General features: G+C 40.4%; 1 protein-coding gene across 1 annotated transcript in view; it reads left to right on the top strand.

Moving 5' to 3' along the window:
* Window positions 1–16452, top strand: part of LOC130181745 (gamma-aminobutyric acid receptor subunit pi) — a 46314-nt gene that overhangs the window by 17023 nt on the left and 12839 nt on the right. Inside the window, exons 3-5 of the mRNA XM_056396144.1 lie at window positions 12255–12367; window positions 14231–14298; window positions 16101–16318. Of these exons, the coding sequence (XP_056252119.1) occupies window positions 12255–12367; window positions 14231–14298; window positions 16101–16318 (399 nt within the window). The remainder of the gene's footprint in view (window positions 1–12254; window positions 12368–14230; window positions 14299–16100; window positions 16319–16452) is intronic.

The raw sequence follows: 16452 nt of genomic DNA, 5'->3' as shown, positions 1-16452 counted from the left end.
AGCCTGTACTGTATGTACAGTATCTGTTCATGAGCTCCTCCAAAGCTCCAAGGTCCATTTCACATTACAAGACTACAAAGCTGAAGACACGGATAAGGCTCTTATTACCATGATAACGCTTTGTAGTGTCATTTTAATTAATACTAACCAGAGATCTTATTTTGGCTCTTCCTTTGAGCTCTAAAAATCTTAGAGCTCGTGTACAAGAAGATTTAATAAAGAAGCACATGCTTGCCTTAAGAGGGATGTTACTGTAGCAGATAGCTTATCCCATCAGACAGGGACTCTAAACTCAAGATCATAGACGTTTACTTTGTATCTGCCTCACAACGAAACCACTTTCTCAAGGTTAAAAGCCACTTGCAAACTGATTGTCATGCATCTCATAGACTCACACACCACAGCTTTACAGTCTTCACTTCCTGATGATCCCAGGATAACGCTCAAGAGTAACACTGTAATTGAATCACTCTGAGGTCACAGAAAGTTCAGGCCGAGAGACTTCACGAAATCTCCCCAGTTTTCACAAGTTGGCGACATCCAGTACAGCTCTGAGTACCACTCACGTTCTGTCATTTCGCTGATGATTGGTTGTGGGCATGAACACCGCGATCATTCAGTTACACACATTACATATTAACCATTGACAAAAGTCACATTATTTTTAGTATTCTACAGGTATAAGCTGTGTCCCAATTCAGGGGCCGTGTCATTTGGAGGCTGTATTTGAAGAGCGATTGCATCACAGCAGCGAAGCAAGGCTGTCCCATTATGAAGGCTCCTTCAAATGCGGCCTTCTTTTCCTGGGCAACAAAGGCTCCAGTGGGTGGATCCCAAGATTACTTGCGTGAGAGCCTGAGGATCACACTTTTAAATGTAAGTATTGGGTTTCAGCTCAGTTGAACAGCTAACTGTACAACTGTTTAAAAACCAAGGGCCTTAAAACCTCAAGAGGTTGCTAGGCAACAGGAGCGGTGGTTTGTGAGTCAATGGTAATGGTGGGCACAGCTGGGGATGCGAAGTGGGAATCCTTCGTAGGCCAGACTGTCTCATTTCGGTTTGGCCTTTGTGGTCGACAGCGGCCTTCGTAGACCTCATCCTCCAAAGGATGCAGCCCCTGAACTGGGACACTGCTTTAGAAATAGTAAAGAAAACTTTATGGTTTAACAAGCAGCCAGCCTACGGTTTACAGGACTTTACTGACCATTAACAGCTAGCTTCACATCAGCCCCTGTGTCTGCACCCAGCACTCCAGAAGTCCTATCCTCACAGTGAAAAAGCAGCGTTCTCTCTGAACAAACATACAGTACAGCATAACATAACAAAACACCAGAGGACTCTTGATCAGTTTGATCAGAACAGATTTTAGCTACAAAGGCTCAAACTTCTCCACAGTGAAAAGAACAATGAAGGGTAGACAAAGTTCACTAGTTAATTCACTAGTTTTGATTTCAGTATTTTTAGCTTTTAACAACAAAGGATACAATTGTCTCCAAAACATCCCTCTTTTTGTTTTCATAGTTGCTTCTGTCACTTGAACCCCAAACTACAGTACCAGAAGGGACTTTTATTAACTTTTTTGCTGATGGCATCACAAATTTGAGTCTTCTCTCTAGTTTCTAATGTCTGCAGTCTGCAGATTACTTTTCCAATCAAACTCTAATTGCTTTCCATTTCCCTGGTTGAGGATGTGTTTTCCTGTGAAATGAGCTGGTAAGCTGGAATTGGCCTCCATGAAGAAAATCGCTGTTTTGTAAATGGTACAGTAGGTATAACCTCTAGGTAGGGTGATAAAAGTTTTGATAAATGCAGTTGCCCTTTAACAGGAAAACCAAACACTCAGATCTGATAAAAGTGATATAATGTATCCACACTTTTTCAGCTCGTTTACCAAAATAAAAACGTTACAGGTGTCTGGTGTGCTTTTTCAGTGAAGAATTTCTCTTCAAACATATTGTCACTGAGAAGGATTTAGCTTCCAGGCTCCAAGTGTTCTCCCTTCAAAATTCCATTTGCAGAATATAAATGCTTCACAGTGTGGAGACTTTATGCAACTTTCTTTCTTATTTCTTATTTTTTTCATCAAAACTTAAAAACAACTATATTAAAGAAAATGATGCATCTCAAAATCCTGCCCAAGACATTTATCTGCACAATGATAGTAGGTTGGTGACTTTCTTTTAGAATATAATTAGACTTTTATTATACTTGGAATTATATTACTCTGCAAAATAGTAAAGAACTCTATTAAGTGCTGCTTGACGAACCCTGGAATACCCTGGGGATCTGATTTAATGTGCCGTCTCATGGTTGTGACAAAACTGCTGCCAACTTATTCTTAACTCTTATGTTCTTTGTCAGCAGCTTAACTTGTTTCTGACAGCCTTTAATTGGAGAGTCGGGGGTGGTGGAGGAGGTGCTTTTAACCTGGACAAGTTGACAACTGCGAGGGTATTTAAACATCTGTGTGTGGTTGATCTTCAAATGGTTCTGGCTTCACAATAATAATTTCAACCATGTTTCAGACTTGTGCGATTGTAAATTTACCTGCAGTGCAGTGCTGGTGTATTGTGCATTTAATTTTGGCATGGTGGCTCTTATTGGCAGTTTTTTTTTTGTTTTTTTTTTTACATTCATCCATATCCAAACACATATTCCCAGGGCTGAAATAAATTAACATTCACGCTTTTAGTTTTTTATAAGTTTGTCATGTGGAACCTCACTATTCCTAGCTCACACACGGTTGTCAGTACAGCAACGTTGTTTACACCATGACGGCTCTGAATTCAGCATAAATTTGCATGACTCTTCCCTCACTTACGTGCGGACATGTTCGGATGAGGCATCCATTAACAAGCTTGTTACTCCGTTTCGGCTGGCGTTGAAAGGAAAACACTGTTAATTATCCTGCTGATAGGATTTTTCTGGATGGTTAAATTTTTCTTCATAACTAATCAGTTTTTTCCTTGGTAATGGCATTACTCTGTAATGGACAGGAAAAAATGCTGAAGTAATTATAGTTTACCCACAAAAGCATAAAATGTATCTTTGATGATTTCCCTTAATGAAAATCTGACTTGTTGCAGCTGGCGTCTACAGTTTCTGTCAACAGAGCATCAAGCTCCAGTGTAATCTTTCAGTCCATTTCATTTGATTTAGACTCTTTCAGCCAAGATTTGATGTCATTAAATTTCAGAATCTGCACACAGTTTAGTTTTAATTGAAAGAATGTTATTTGTTTCCAAGGGTTTGAGGTAAAAAATAAAAATAAAAAAAAAACTTCAATAAAGTATTTTTCATAGTTCAACTTGATGCACTTAAATCAATGGATCATGATATATCAGTGTTTATTATTACTAACCTCCTTCAAGACATACTGAGTATATACTGAGAGTTAGAGAGAAGATTAATACCACTTTCATATCTGTCCATTAAATATGAGGCTACAACCAGGAGACTGGAGTTAGCTGAAGTTAGTTGTGACTAACGGTCAAATATGAAAGAGGTATCGGTCTCATATAACTCTTAACAAGAAAGCCAATAAGTGTATTTCACAAAACACAGAACTATTCCTTTAAATAGATAAATTAGTTATTGGATGATCAGACTGATTAAAATTAAATGGACTGCCAGTGTTGAGGCTATTGCTAAAGTCAGACTACACAATATTAGCCTGGTAAGGACCTGACCTGATGGGATGGCAAGCTATGGCTGGTTCAATACAGTCTGCCAACTAACCAGTCTGTCAGTCACATCACAGCTGATGGAACTGTCATTCATTTTCCAGGTATTTGGTCCAAAATATTGGATTGGAATTTGAACCTGATGGTGGCACCAGATGAAAAGGTAGAAAACTCAGAGAGGGACATGAATTCGTGTACCAAATTTATTGTCATCTTCATGGACATCTGTGCCAAATTTAATGGTAGTCCATCCAAGAGTTGTTGAAATGTCAACCTCATCGTGATGAAAAGGATCATTAAAAGTCGTCAGGATACATCGTCAGGGAACCATGAATATCTGCACCTAATTTTGTGGTAATCTGACAAGTAGGCTTTGCAGTGTTACACAGGATAAGTAAAACTGTTGACCTCCTGGTGTCACTACAGTAAAAAAAAATAACAGGATCACCAAAGTCAGGATTTATCCTAAATTTCAAGGCAGTCCATTCAGTATTGTTAGACCAACCAACATACAGATGTTGCTACCCCTACAGCCTCACTGCTGGTGAAAAAACAAAAGTTTTGCATCAGCAGTGTTGCCCTGTGAAATCGCTGCCAGCCATACAAGCATTTATTCACACTTACTCATTTTTTGCACTAAAAGAGAATGTGGAAATTGGATAAAATGCCTTCTTACACATGAATCCCTTTACAAGTTCTCTCAAAGACAGCCTTTCTGTCAATGTGACACTGCCTCTAATTAAAACAGTCAAAATTCAGTCCACAAAACCAGTCACTCACTTTTCACACAGCATTTGTCAACATGATTATAGAGCTACGTACAGTAGGCTCCTGCAAGTTTGAATTTTCTTTTTCTCCGTTAAACTCTGTTCCCAAAAGGCCCTGAAATTTGCATCAGTGTTTTGCAGTCAGTAGAAATGGCATTATCTTGCAGCACCGGGCATAATTTTCTTTCGCATTAAGGAAAGGAGTAGGGGACTTCTCTCCTGCATGACAACCGGCAACCCACCAGGGATGAGTCCATTCAGGAAGCTGTGCACACACACAATCAATTACTCATGGCTGACTCTCAGACACTATCTTGCCATAGCTGCATAAGGAGCATAAGGTGAGCAAGAATTTGGATCTATAAACATCAGACTGAAAGCAGGCCATCAGCACTCCCGACTGTCTGCTGGATTTGTCTCACAGCAGGTTCACAAAAGCTGTATTTAATCACTCTAAAAACTCACTGAAGAATGGTAATGCTATGTTGAGTCCCACTTGTCAAATCAAGCACCGTTTATTGTTTAGACAGCCTTTGTCTCTGTTTTCTCTTTTGTCAGGATGCAGTTTACCAGTGCAATGATATAGTTGTACTCTTCACACACATAAAAGAATACACTTTCACATATTTCACAGTTTCGGGTTTTGGAGAGCAGTCATGTATAAAAGCAGCAGCTTGTACATTAACAACACAATTAGCATACAAACATGCCGTAAAGCTCACATGAAAAGCCCTGTTAAGCCACTGTGTGACTGAGGATCCTGGTTAATTTCTGATTGTGCCGGTGCTGTAATTGATTGAGTGCCGTGTGGATATAAGAGGGCATGACAAGTTGATAGCGCAAAGTGAGCAGTACTTCAGTTTAATTGGCAGGGGCGCGCGGGGTGGTGGGGGGTGGGGTGATGGATAGAAGACTTCATTGACATATCTTACTTTGCCCCCTCAATATTCAGCAGAGGTTTCCAGGCCTGCATGTATTATTCATGAAACCCAGGTCAGAATAGTATACAGTGCTATATATCTATATATGGAATGATTATTAAGTTATTTTAGCATTACAGCAGACATATCAGGATTGTAAAGGATACAGTATTCTCCTTCTACTGGTTAATTACAACTCCAGTAGGTTTTTAGTTTTGAGGTTAGAAAGTAGATTGAAGAAGCCAAAACCATATAAAAGTGTACATATAACATGTGCAGATTTGCCAGAATAGAGTCACACATTTTTCATGTCACAAGTCACATATTTCAGAGCATCAGACTTCAGTGGGCTTATGAAGACAGTAAATGTTCTGTATTTGGCAGGAGGGAGAGCTTCTATTCTCCTATGTGGAGGGGCTTAGAGAGCTGCCTGGGATAGCATGAAAGGGAGAAACAGCTGCTTTTATCCACAAAAGCCTGCGACACAAACTCAGGAGGACTATTTTTTTTTTTTTCGTGGTGCCTGGTTGCCTGCCTCTGCAGCTCCAAGCCTGGAATGGCTGAGGGGTCTGAGGAAGCCTCGGAAGTCCCTGATGAGTGAGAGATTAATCTCTGTATATGAGAGCAGCAGCGACTTTCCTCAAATCCCATTTCACAGCGGCAAAAAATGAATATATTCTCGGCAAAAGAAGAAAAGAAGACATTTAATACAACTTGACAGGCGAAGCACCATGTATGAAGCTCAGGTTTCTAGCACACCTTGGCAATTGAGTTAATGCCATATGTTTTACCAGTTCTCCCCATCAGCCTGTCACGAAACAATGGATGCCTCCTCTGTCTTACGGCCTACTGTACCACGGAAGTCACAATGGAAACCGTCATGCAGCGAAGCAGTGTAACTTCAGCTTTGTATGGAGATAAAATGAACCAATTACTATGGTTTTTCATTTGATCCGGGGATGTGAATTAAGACACAAATATCATTAGTTGTCATTTGAATATGAATTAGCTTGATTTTCTGACCTTGAAGGTCAAAAAAGGACCTGCCTTGTTTCATATGGTTCCATGACCTCATTTAAATCACGGTGACATAACCCACATCATTTGAAGCAATCCCTCAAAAGGGGGAATTCAACTATTTAACATATCAGGTTTGATTCAATACTTTTTATTATTGAATTTACTGGTAGAATAAGGAAGGAAACTATATGATAATATGATAGAGACTCTATGTAACTGAATAACTTAGTAGGTGTGCTAGTTTGGATGAACAAAAAAAAAAAAACCCACCGCGCTCAGCTCATTTGTACATACTCCTGAATGGGAAGTATTAGGTCAAATTGCTCCCTGTGCATATACACACATGTTTTACTCCTTTGTTTGGCTGGGGTGTCACAATATGGCAGTGGCAGCAGGGATTTCTGCAGCAAAAAGGAGGCCAGCTGAGAGAGTTTGGGGAATGAGGAATGACATGAATCAGTGAAAGAAGAGTGAGAAACAGGTTGGAGTTGAGTGTACTACTGAGTGGGAGGAAGACTGGAAGCAGCACTGGGAGAAGGGGGTCCACAGTGAGTGTTACTCAACTCTCTGCAGGGGTTATGTTCAACTGAATTAATCTGTTGTGAAATGTGCAAGTGCTGCCTTGTGTGCATCGGAGATTGGGAAGAAGAGTAAGAGGGGGGTTGCGGAGGGTTGGGGGGGGTAGGGAGCTCTGCATGGAGGCTATGTAATGAAACAAGATCTGAAAAGGCGAATTCCCCCCACAGGGTTCGAGTCCTTCATTCCAAGCCACCCTGTCACCCCTGTATTACTCTGTCTGAACCTGTTCCTCCACCCACACATCCAGCATTAAAACACAAGACACATGAGCATAGCCTGTAGGCCACAGACTGTATATAGGCACAGAGGCCATCCTGTGGTGGTAGAGGCTGCCCATGGCTGTACCACTACAGCTGGCCAGATGTTCAGGGAATATTATATAGATACATATATATAAATATAGATACATATATGTGTACGTTCATATGTGTGTGTGTGTGTGTGTGTGTGTGTGTGTGTGTGTGTGTATACACTCCTTATACATATGAGGATTTTTTTTTAATGCTCATTTCTCATGTCGGATGCACTGCTAGAGGTCATATTATGGGTGTAATATTTATGCTAATTAGCTTCATCATGGTGCATTGACTGATGTCAGACACTGACTGTTAATACTCTGAGAGACAAATGGAAATGGGACAAAAGATGAGCAGCGAGCGAAAAAACAAAACAAAAACAAAGTACAAGATAGAGACAGGAGAGGAGCAGAATAAGCAAACCAGAGGGGCTCATTACTGAGAACACTGGAAGATTTTGATCATGACAAACGGGGACAGATCAGATCATTACTTCCTGCTGGCACTTCCTTTTCAACCACATTCAGAGACCTAAGAAGTAATTATTTGTGGCTGGCCAATTAGCACATTAGAAGGTGTTGTTTACATCCACAGTGTCATGTGTCTGTACTCATAATGTGGCTGGAACGTGTGCCATGACAGATTAGGCCCTCATAAATAAGACGGTGTCATGCAACTCCGTCGCTCATGTCGACATCCAGCTGTTGAGTTTGTAGCTGTAGTCGTAATCTGCTGGATGCATTTTTGGTGTGACTTGCACTGCACTTCCATGAGATCAACTGTCAGTGAAAGACAAGTGCTCACTACGATTTTTTGATGAAGAAATTTAAGTTTCTGTGGTGGAAGCTCTTTCTATAGTAAACTATTATTTATGGCAACTCATTCACACCAACGAACTACCCGCGAATCACAGAGGTTAGACCAAGGGCGTAGGTTTGGTCTCAATAAGGGTAAGGACACAACAACCTCTCAAAGACATAAAGGACTTTTTAATGCCGTAAACAGAATGGTTTATTAACATATGACCTGCATTTACATTAAGATCTGTATTTACATTTAAATAAAAACTATACACAGTAACAAACCAAAGATTAAAACAAAAGTAAACTTCAGGAAATTACATTTTCTTCCATGCTTGAGGTCTGGATAGACACCAATAACCACCGTTGTCAGCACACTGATACGCTCTCACCTCTTCCTTGTCTGGCTGTAAGTGCGATATTTGTACATGACGTGAGCTGCCAGATAGTCCCCGCCCTTTCAGCCACTCTTTGAAACATAGGAAAGATCTAATGACTTCACTCAAATATTAACCTTTTATGTATAAACTTCAGCAGATGTAAAACTTTTCATGAAGTTGCCTTAGGAAAATTTTATTTATTCATGCAGCTGATTAGTGCATTGATGCACTGTGATGCCACCACTTTACAATCTTTGTATCCCTCCGTCAATTTCAAATATAGCTTGTCAGAGTTGGGCAGAAGCTTTATCCCAGCATGCACTGGGTCAGAGACTGGGTCCACCCAGGGAAGGTTGTCTGTCCATCAGTGGGCTAACACTTCTAGACAGAAAAACACATTCACACCCACAGGCATTTCAAGTGGAACCTGAATGTGTTTAGTCTGTGGGAGGAAGCCCAGCGGGTGGGTTCACATAATGAGGTGCGAGGTCACAGTGCTACTTAACCATCTCACCTCTACATTATCATACTAAACCACATCATCATTGATTTGTTTTCCTCTGCTCTGACATTTTTACCACTAGTGGACTTTCAAATGTTCTGCTCGGAAAATGCCATAATGCTCATGGATCTCCATAGCAGCTAATGCATGACCCAACAAATGATTTTGCAATTGTGTTGAAGCCAAACAACAGCTTGTGACATAGTATGGCAGAGGCCCTCCTCAGCTCAGTTGTGGGCATTCGGGGTGTCATCTTGTTATTCTTGAAAGGCACCCGGGTGGGCAGGTGTGTCAGGTCTGTCAGCAAGCTATCTGAGAAAGTGTGCATCCCGCAGACGGTGCTTTCATCTGAATAGAGAGGGGCCCTACAGGACATAAACATGAGTGATGTTTGTTTGTGTGTGTTTATGCGTGTATGCGTATGCGTGTGCTACAGTGTGTGGTTACCACAGCGGCACACAGCATAAATATCCTCTTGTCTTCATGATCATGCCTCTTTGCAGATAAAAAAAACAAAGATAAGTTGTTTATATTAGCAGCCTGTGTGATTCTTGGAGCATTCTCAGGATCTTTCTTTTTTTTTTTTTTTTCCATTGTTATGGCTCAGTGGATAGCAACTGTTTGGCAGGTTGGAGAACTGAAGTCTCATCCCCGTCTGCAGGTGAAGGTTTAGACAGCCAAACGATAGAGAGTCTGGGGAATTACAGAGATGGATGGGGCGAGAGAAGCTGAGGGCTCTTAGCACAGATTCTGGTCAAGGAAGCAGGGTTTTATTGTCAGGCTGTAAGATATCTGTGAACATCCAAGACAAATAGTTCTGTTGCTATCAGTAAGTGCTATATCATAGTAAATCACTTCCATGATATACATTATGGCACTTGCGGTTATATGTTTTCTGCATTTGCCTTGAATTGTAGTCTTTTTTTTTATAATTTAAAAATATTTTCTTCAACCAGTAAATTTTCTATGTCTTCAACACATTTCCATTTCTAACATATTTTATTTTTACGTTACTGGCAGCTCTCCTCGTCTATATCACGGCAGTGATGCTATGCACCATATCCCTTCAAAGAGATGCAAAAGCATTTGTGAAGGTAGCGCGGGTCACACTGGGCGACCCAGATTGATAATGCAGTATGCCACAGGCACAGTGCTGTCACTTCTGTCACTAACATGGCTTTCCCATCCAAGGCTGTTGGCTGCTTAAACAACAGGCTGCAAGCCATGTGAGTGAGACTTCATGCAGCATAGCAACAGTGTGCTGGGAGCAAGCTACCCCACTGTCTAAGCTGATTTCAACACAGTCAGGTGAAACCAGTTCTGAGTTTCATGGGGAGGACTTGCTCTCTGCTTTTCTTTCTTGGAGAAGCCTTTCTGGTCCAGATGTTCAGCTCTCAGGTCATGTGGTGGATCCACCAGTAGAACAGTCTGTTCTCTCATGAGGGGGGAATGGAAAGAATGAGTAGTTCTTTCAAAGGGACATGTGGACTCACTGAGAAGTGATTTAATGCAGAAAATCTGCACAACTTTGGAGCTTTTTCCCTTTCGCTATCGTCTTTCGTAGTCAATCATGAGCAGTGAATCAGTCAGATTTTGAACACTCAAAGCTCAAAGCAGCTCAAATGTTAGAAATAAAACTAGTTCAGGCAGCATGTTGCCAAAAACTGAATATAAGTGAAAAATGATAGTTGATAACACCTCTTTATTCACTTTAGTCAAATCACACTTTCTAGCCATGCTAGTGTCAGGGGTATAGGGAGGGAAGTGTTGGTTGGTCTGTCCACCATTTAGTGACATTATCTGTCAAAAAGCCTCCTGATGACTATTATCCAAGGCAAACTATGCAGAATGATAAAGCTGGCAGTAGCAGCGACGCAGCCACCACACGCATGCAAACACAGGCAGTGTGTTCCCGGGGTCAGCCTCTGCTGCACTTTGTGTTTTGTGCATGCTAACATTGTCATTGCGAGCATGTCGCCATGCTAACATTAGCTTTAACTGAAAGAGTTGTGGCTTTAGCACAGCAACACAGAGCTGTTAGCATATCTGTAATGTTTTAGACTTTAATTTCATTCCATGAAGTGCAATGGCTGTGTCTGCCTACAGCGAGCCAAGTTATAATGGGTTCCATGTAGCATTTTATCATCAATAAATCATCACATTCATCTAGAGATGCACTATAATTAACATGTACAAACAAGGTCATCACCAGGAAGAAGAAGCCATGTGTCCCACAGGGTCAGAGGTAGCAGAAGAGCTGGATTGTTCCATGGAGTAAAGAGAAATTGTTTTATGAAACACAACAGAAGGAGAATGTTGTTTTACCAACATGCAGCATGTATCATTTTGACAGAAGGAAACAGGGTTTATGGAGGACACCATCGTGATTCGTGAACAGTAACACTGGCATCAGATTGAAACTAATTATTTGGGTCAGTTAATATGTTTACAGCAATTACACCGAGGAATCAAAATTAATTTGTTGATGTTTCAAAACATCTTCACCGCAGCACTGGACAATATGGATATTTGCTGATAGTGTGTATTAAAAAAAGCTCATCTCTATGTTCTTTGTCTCTTTGTCATACATTTGACTACAGCGGCGCTCAAGTGACAGAGAAGGGGGGTCTGAAATGCTGCCAGTGTATGGAGATGAATGTTTTCTGCCTCTGCACATGGTCTGATCTGTCTTGCTTCAGCCCCTCTTACATCATAGCACGTGCCTTGGGGCTTTCTCTCTACAGAGCTGGCGTTCTGTATTTAGAGTCTGATTTATACGCACACGCGCACACACACACACACACACACACCATTGGGGAAGGCGCAATGAGTATTCTTTTTTCCCCTGCCGCAATTGCCAGCAATATAATCATCTTCCCACACTTCAGTGTGCCTTTAAGGATAGCATTCAGAAAGAACGGGAGAAAAGAAATCTCATGAAAGCAAACAGCAATTTTAAATGCGTGAGTGAAAGGAGAAACAAAGATGGATGGTTTAAAACATCCTGCAACCAGTCAATTCAAGGTAATCTAATAATTAAAAGAAGCAAAGCAATTTTTTTGGTCTTTTCTTCTATTTCTTTACGTTTTTCTGTTCCAAGTTGCCATTTTAATCTTCTGCCTTTGCTTTGGCTTAGCACAGTTTGAAAGATTTGCTGTAGAACCCAATTGACGCCCTGCAGATTCTGTGAATAGCTGAGGCGGTTGTGTGGAAGAATCTACCAGGTAAATGCACGACGAGAAAGAAATAATTCTTATTTCTGCCTTTCTCTCGCTCTCTTTCTTTCTTTTTCCGTCTTTGTTCTCAGGTTGTTAGAGAGCTCGCTGCTCAACGCAGAAGTGAAGGAAGGAGAGATCCTGCCGCCTACCATTCAGAGGCTGATGAAAGGATACAACAAGTACCTTAGGCCTTTCTTTGACAGTAAGGAAACTGGAGACACATGCAGCCACGGAAATGACAGAACACTCAGGGGAAATGTGTGTTTGACAGAGAGGAGTTCATATCGCAATTTTGTGCTTGCACGTCCCCTCTGAGTCATACAGGCTGATGTACATATATTTGAATTTACTGCATATTTATATTATAATATGAGATCAAGTAAGATTTATCTTTGAAATTGGTTTGACTGTAATTACTTTTGGTGTAATGAAATCATAACAAGGAAATATGTTTAGAAGAAAACAAGCATCAACACTGATATGAGCCCTGTAAATAAATATATGTGCATACTTTATTAATACAACATTTTGACATTATTAAATCTAAAAATATAATGTTGTCAGTAGTTTAACTAAGATGAGAGCTGCAAATATTTTTCACTTTTCACCAGCCGACTGATTTGCATGCCATAAAGAAACAAGTCGATCTCAGTGTTCACTTTCAGAGGAACAGTGTTATATCATTCCCTGCAAATCCCTCATCACTGCTATTGTTCCAAGCTCCGGGAATCCGTCACAATGTGATTATGGTTTGTTTACTCGCTGTTTGATCTGTAATAACACTCTGAACTTTACCAAGGCGAATCACTAGTCCTCCTGCCTAGGAACACAGGTTTGGCACAAACCGATGGTAAAAGCACTGGTGAACACAAACACACACACATACACACACACACACACACACACACACACACACACACGTATCTGCATCATTACATAGCACTGTGAGAACCTCCATGGACCTTACAAAGCAGAAATCATCCAGAGATGCTTCACTGAACCTTGCAACACCTTCATCTTTTTTGTGGCATCTTTTAATCACACATACAGAATAAGTAAAATTATTTCCAACATTTCAGTGCAAGGTGCAGGATTTTACTGCTTGTCAATACCATTCATATGCCAGACAGCCTCAGGCACAGCCAATAGCTTGGCTCATTGCAGTCTGACAAGGCATTTTGAAGCAGAATGTACCCCAACTCAAACTTGATCATTATTTCTAAAGCTCAAGTGACCTTAAAGGAATAAATCAACATTTTGGGTAATTTGCTTTCTTGCCGGGAGTTAGGCCAAAGTGTTAGGGAGCTTTCGGGGGGTGGTGGTAGGAGGATTTTCCCCTCTGTTTTCCAGTCTTTACGCTAAGCCATATTGATCATCTAACTCCCCCTCAAAGCAAACAAGCATATATTCCAAAATGTTGAACTATTCCTCTAAAGTTATACTCCCGAAGAAGTATCAGTCAAATGTTCAACTTTAAGGGTTTTGTTTATAAATTGTGAGACTTTTTGTGAAAGTAGCACATAAGAAAATACGCAAACACCTGCTTATACAGTAAATGCACTCGGGTGCAGTACCTACACACAACTACAGTCGGCAAACACAGAGATATGCAGGCTGTCTGCGTTCTGACAGCAAGCTCATTACTCTCTCTCAGAGAAATGAAGATTGATGAGAGAGAGAATCAGACTGGAAAGATGAAACATAGCAGAGCGGCAAAGTTAAAGTTACCCTTCTTTGATGGTGAATCAGGGAGAACTAATTCCCTCAAGGAGGTTCACACTTGACAGACTGCAGCTGTTGACGTGCCAGCAATGTGGGGTCTTTAGCATTTTTAAATATGCCATCCTCCAGTAACCTTTCTTTATACACCACTGTGCTTTATTATACAACAGTATGTCTCCATGCCTTCTCAATATACTGTGTCCCGTTACGTCACACAACTCAGTCATGTGTGCAGTTTGCATGAACACTTATGGAAACACACTCAAAATAGAGATAGATAATCCACTGTGTAAAGAGTAGATGCCCCATGCAGCAGGTTAAAATGCTTCCTCTTTGTTTCTAGATGGTCCTGTAACAGTGGGCATGAGTCTGGATATCGCCAGCATTGACACCATCTCAGAGATCAACATGGTAAGACACACCTACAGCCCTACTGTCATTTTAGGGGTCACTGTGTTTACTATCAGACCCAGGTCAAAAAAAGTGTTGTACTGGTTCCATTCATCTGCATCTGAGACTCTTATTAGTTTCAGAAATGGATTTTTGTTTTTCTGAATAACCAAACGTGTTTGAAATGTAAAGTTTGAGTTAATGTTTGTCTTTAAAAATCCATTTATTAGATTTATGAGTGATCAAAGAAATTACAAGCCAGTAATTAGATATTAATTACACAGTAGTTTTTTCAATCTGCTGAAATGAAATTGCAAAATATTAGCTCGAAAAAAATCTCAATAATCTTGTATCAGTTCTCTGACACTGACATGCTGAAGTGTCGTCTTGAGTTACTTTGTGTCATTTAATATAAGCAATTATTACATTATGATGATGATTCACAGCTCTAAATATAACAGTAGTTATGACAGTAATTTCATAAGAATAGAAAACAGACTTCATTCAGTCTGGTTAAAGTTAATGACTAATTATGGGGTAATTATAGGTTTAATTTTTATTCTATTTAACTTTTTTATTTGCAGTTTTGTTTTAGTACTGCACAAATGAACAGGTAATTACTTTTTAGTTTTTACTTTTTTTAAATTTCATATTAGTATAGTAGCAGACAGTTTATAGGCTTATTATTATGTAATTACTGGCTGGTAATCTACTGGGTTACCAAATCATGAAGGTGTCTCGCTCATTATAGAGCAGTAATCCAGTTTATCAGTGTAATGTGTGAGCTTTTTATTGCGACTAACAGTAAATAAGGGTTTATCATAATCATTAAACAACACAAGCCAAAACTGATCAAGCACAACAAGAAACCTTCACATAAAGTCACTTTTTACTCAACTTTCCTCAAGTCAAACCAAGTCACTGACGGAAGCACAATAGTGAACACCAGTAGTGAACTCCTCATAGGCTGGAACAGAATGGCTGTTGTACTGGATTGCATTGTATAGGTGTACCTAATAAAGTACATAGCCCTTGTGTATACTCTACACAAGGGCCAAATCTTTAAGCACTACACACAGTCACAGCCCATTATTGATGTTGCACCTCTAATTTAAAAACTTCAAAATAGTACACAAAATGAAACATAAACCTTCAAAACCTTTACTAAATAACTGTAAAGTAAACTATAAGAACTTTTCATTCATTCCCCTTGGATGTAAGTTTCTGAGATTGAATCTCCATGACAACATTAAAGCAGAGATTAAAATTTTGCTAACAAGGAATTGGACTATTGATGTGTTGACTAACAGCAAGATCCACCAGTCAGTTCACATGTAAGCCTCACATAAACCTTGGACAGAACACTGGCAGTCCTCTGGGACTGAGAGGGTTAAATCCTGTGCTGCTGAACATGTGTGGTGAGGAAATTACACTCACAGCTTGTTGCCAGACAATGGCAGAAAGTGATTATGTAGCTACACGTGATGTAACATCAGGACTTTTCAGAGTGGATGTCAAAAAATATGTTCAGTAGCCTAAAAACCAGAGCAGACTTGCTGACTTGAAGCAATGCTGAGGATTACTTTTGCTTCAGGCACAGAAGGGCTTAGGGACCTGGCGCCATCAATACCCAACAATGCAAAGAAAAGCCCCAAGCTGACTAATGAAATACAAGTGCGAAAAGAGAAGCTTTGTTTGCAAAAACCTCACTTGTCTGTCAGCATATTATTGATGTGTTTGTTAGTAGTTGTTGTTGTTGTTAGTTGTTGTTAGTTGTAAGTAGTCTATTAGCCCTGTTGTGACCTTTGGGACCAATCCTGCAGGACTACACCGCCACCATATTCCTTCGCCAGCGCTGGACAGATGAGCGCCTGGTGTTTGAAGGCAACAAGAGCCTGAGTCTTGATGGGCGGCTTGTGGAGCTCCTCTGGGTCCCTGACACCTTTATCGTGGACTCCAAGAAGTCTTTCCTCCATGACATCACAGTGGAGAACAGACTGATCCGCATCTTCCCCAACGGGACCGTTCTTTACGCGCTGAGGTAGGATAACGAACAAGATTGTTTGTTTATTGGTTGTTGAGTTTGTTTGTTTTTTTCTGCTCCACCAGACAATGAAAAGTAGGCCAGGGAATGAAGAAGAAAGGGAGGAAGCGTGGGTTGAATTCAAGATAATG

This window comes from Seriola aureovittata, chromosome 14 (assembly GCF_021018895.1).
Source record: "Seriola aureovittata isolate HTS-2021-v1 ecotype China chromosome 14, ASM2101889v1, whole genome shotgun sequence".
NCBI lineage: Eukaryota > Metazoa > Chordata > Actinopteri > Carangiformes > Carangidae > Seriola > Seriola aureovittata.
The sequence above is the reverse complement of the archived record's forward strand: the minus strand, read 5'-3'. Positions and strand labels throughout refer to the sequence as shown.